Source organism: Talpa europaea (assembly GCF_964194135.1).
Source record: "Talpa europaea genome assembly, chromosome: 1".
NCBI lineage: Eukaryota > Metazoa > Chordata > Mammalia > Eulipotyphla > Talpidae > Talpa > Talpa europaea.
Window position 1 is genome coordinate 32,217,966 of NC_140073.1, and position 2,397 is coordinate 32,220,362.

The window sequence follows — 2,397 nt, forward strand, 5'->3', positions numbered from 1 at the left end:
GGGTCCCACATGGCGCGCAGACCTCTCCTGCCGCCCGCTGCTCCCCTCAGCAGTGTACTTCGGTCCTTCTGCCTGCTCTGCTCCCCGCTCTGGCTCTGGTGAATTCTCTCACCCTCCCGCGCGCTTCTGACTGTACCCAGTGCATGTATAAACAAAACAAACAAACAGACCAGCAAACAAATAAATAAAGCATGCCTCTATACAAAAAAAAAAATAAATAAATAAAATCTGATATCAGAAAATACACTCCCCTACTTTCACTAAAAACTCCACACTAGTTGATAACATATGGAATGATATATTTCAACCACCAATGCATATTTCCTTTTATTATTGAATTTATGGTATGTTATATAAAATACTACAAAATAACTTCCTTCAATAACAACATGTTTTTCTAGCAAGCTGTCTCTTCAGAGCACCCTTAATTTCATTATTCCTGAGGCTGTAGATAATGGGGTTTAACATGGGGATCACTACCATGTAGAACACAGATATGACTTTGTTCTGGTCAGTTGAGTAGCTGGACTTGGGCATGACATAGATGAAGGTGATGGTCCCATAGAAAAGAGTGACGGCTGTGAGGTGGGAGGTGCAGGTGGAGAAGGCCTTGTGACGCCCCTCAGTGGAGTGCATCTTCAGGATGGTGATGAGAATATAGATGTAGGAAACACTTATGACACAGACTGTGACCACAATGATGGAGCCAGCAGTAAATGAGGGGACCACCGGGGGGATACTGACATAGGAACAGGAGAGTTCCACTAAAGGAGCAAAATCACAGAAAAAATGATTCACTTCATTTGGTCCACAAAAGAGCAAAGAAAAGAAAGCCATGGTAAAGGAAGAAGCATTGAGAAATCCACCTATGTAAGCCACTACAAGTAACTGAACACACACTGGGGTGGACATTTTGGTAGAATAAAGCAGTGGGTTGCAGATGGCCATGAAGCGATCATATGCCATGGCAGCCAGGAGGAAGCACTCGGCGGTCCCAAAGAAAACTGCTGAGCCAAGCTGGATGCCACAGGCAAGATAAGAGATGGTATTCCTCTCTACCAGGAAGTTTACCAGCATATTGGGCGTGACAGAAGAAGAATAGCCTATGTCAGCCAAAGCCAAGTGGCTCAGAAAAAAATACATAGGATGATGGAGCTGAGAAGAGATTCTGATAAGAATGATTGTACTGAGATTGCCAGATACGGTCACCAGGTAGATACAAAGGATGATTATGAAGAGGATGACTTGAAGGATGGGGTCATCAGTTAAGCCCAATAAAATGAATCCTGTTACTGCAGTGTGGTTCCCAGCCCCCAGGGAATCCATGAGACAATGCAGCTGCTACAACATGAAACTGTAAAGAAATACTACAGTAAAAATGTTGTATATTCAATTGTTTATTTTTCATCAATATATGTATGTGAAACCATTATAAGTAAAGATATCCAAGCATAATTTCATGTTTACATGATAGTGTTTTTTTTTTAATTTTTACCAGAATTACCCAAAGAATACAAAAACACTAATTTGAAGGGATATTAAGCACTCCTATGTTCACTGCAGTACTATTTACAGTAGCCAAGTTATAAAAACCACTTAAGTGCCCAACTACAGATGACTGGCTTAAAAAGATGTGGTGCATTTACAGGGTGGAATACTGTGCAGTTATAAAAAGGTAAACTCCTGATGTTTGCAACAATATGGATAGAACGGACAGGATCGTGCTAAGAAAAATAAACCAGGGGGAGAAAGAAAAATATCAGATGATTTCTCCCACATGTAGAATACAGAGAAACAAAACAAGGACAATGACAGAACTAAGCCAAAACAAAGTCTAGAATTCAACTGCAGAATTGAAGCCACACGAGGGAGAGTGGGTGGGACCAAGGTTGGAAGGGAGCCAATGGTACACCATAAGGGAATATGGGTGCTCTGAGGTGGGTAAGGTATGGTGATGCACATCTGAGGCGATATCCAATTCTTTGGAATCATATATAGTGATATAAACCAATGTTACCTCAAATAAATAAATTGATTAACGTTAAGAAAATGAATAAATAATTTAGCAGAAACTTCTGAAAATTTCAAACAATACCTATTTTTCTTTTTATAATATATTAATTTCAAATACATGCATAAAGTGACTGAGGTCAAACAATGAATAATATAAAGCAGGTGAGACAATAAAACATTGGTAAGTATCACAAATATGTGTGTGTGTGTATACGGTATTGTAAAAGGTTTACTAATAAACCTAACATCAATTACTACATGCTTACTAAATGATAAAGTGCAGGGTCAATATAATTATAATTATAAAGTATGAATGTATTAATAAGTAGGTTGTCTATTTTATTGTCATAAAATATTACTATTCGATGTTATTTTTTGAAGGAA

General features: G+C 38.6%; 1 protein-coding gene across 1 annotated transcript; it reads right to left on the reverse strand.

Moving 5' to 3' along the window:
• Positions 1-378: 378 nt before the first annotated feature.
• On the reverse strand, positions 379-1,442 carry OR5P2 (olfactory receptor family 5 subfamily P member 2; the record flags this gene model as incomplete). Its single annotated transcript, XM_084238093.1, has 1 exon — positions 379-1,442. The coding sequence occupies exon 1, from the start codon at positions 1,324-1,326 to the stop codon at positions 379-381; it is 948 nt and encodes a 315-aa protein (XP_084094219.1). The 5' UTR covers positions 1,327-1,442.
• Positions 1,443-2,397: the final 955 nt, after the last annotated feature.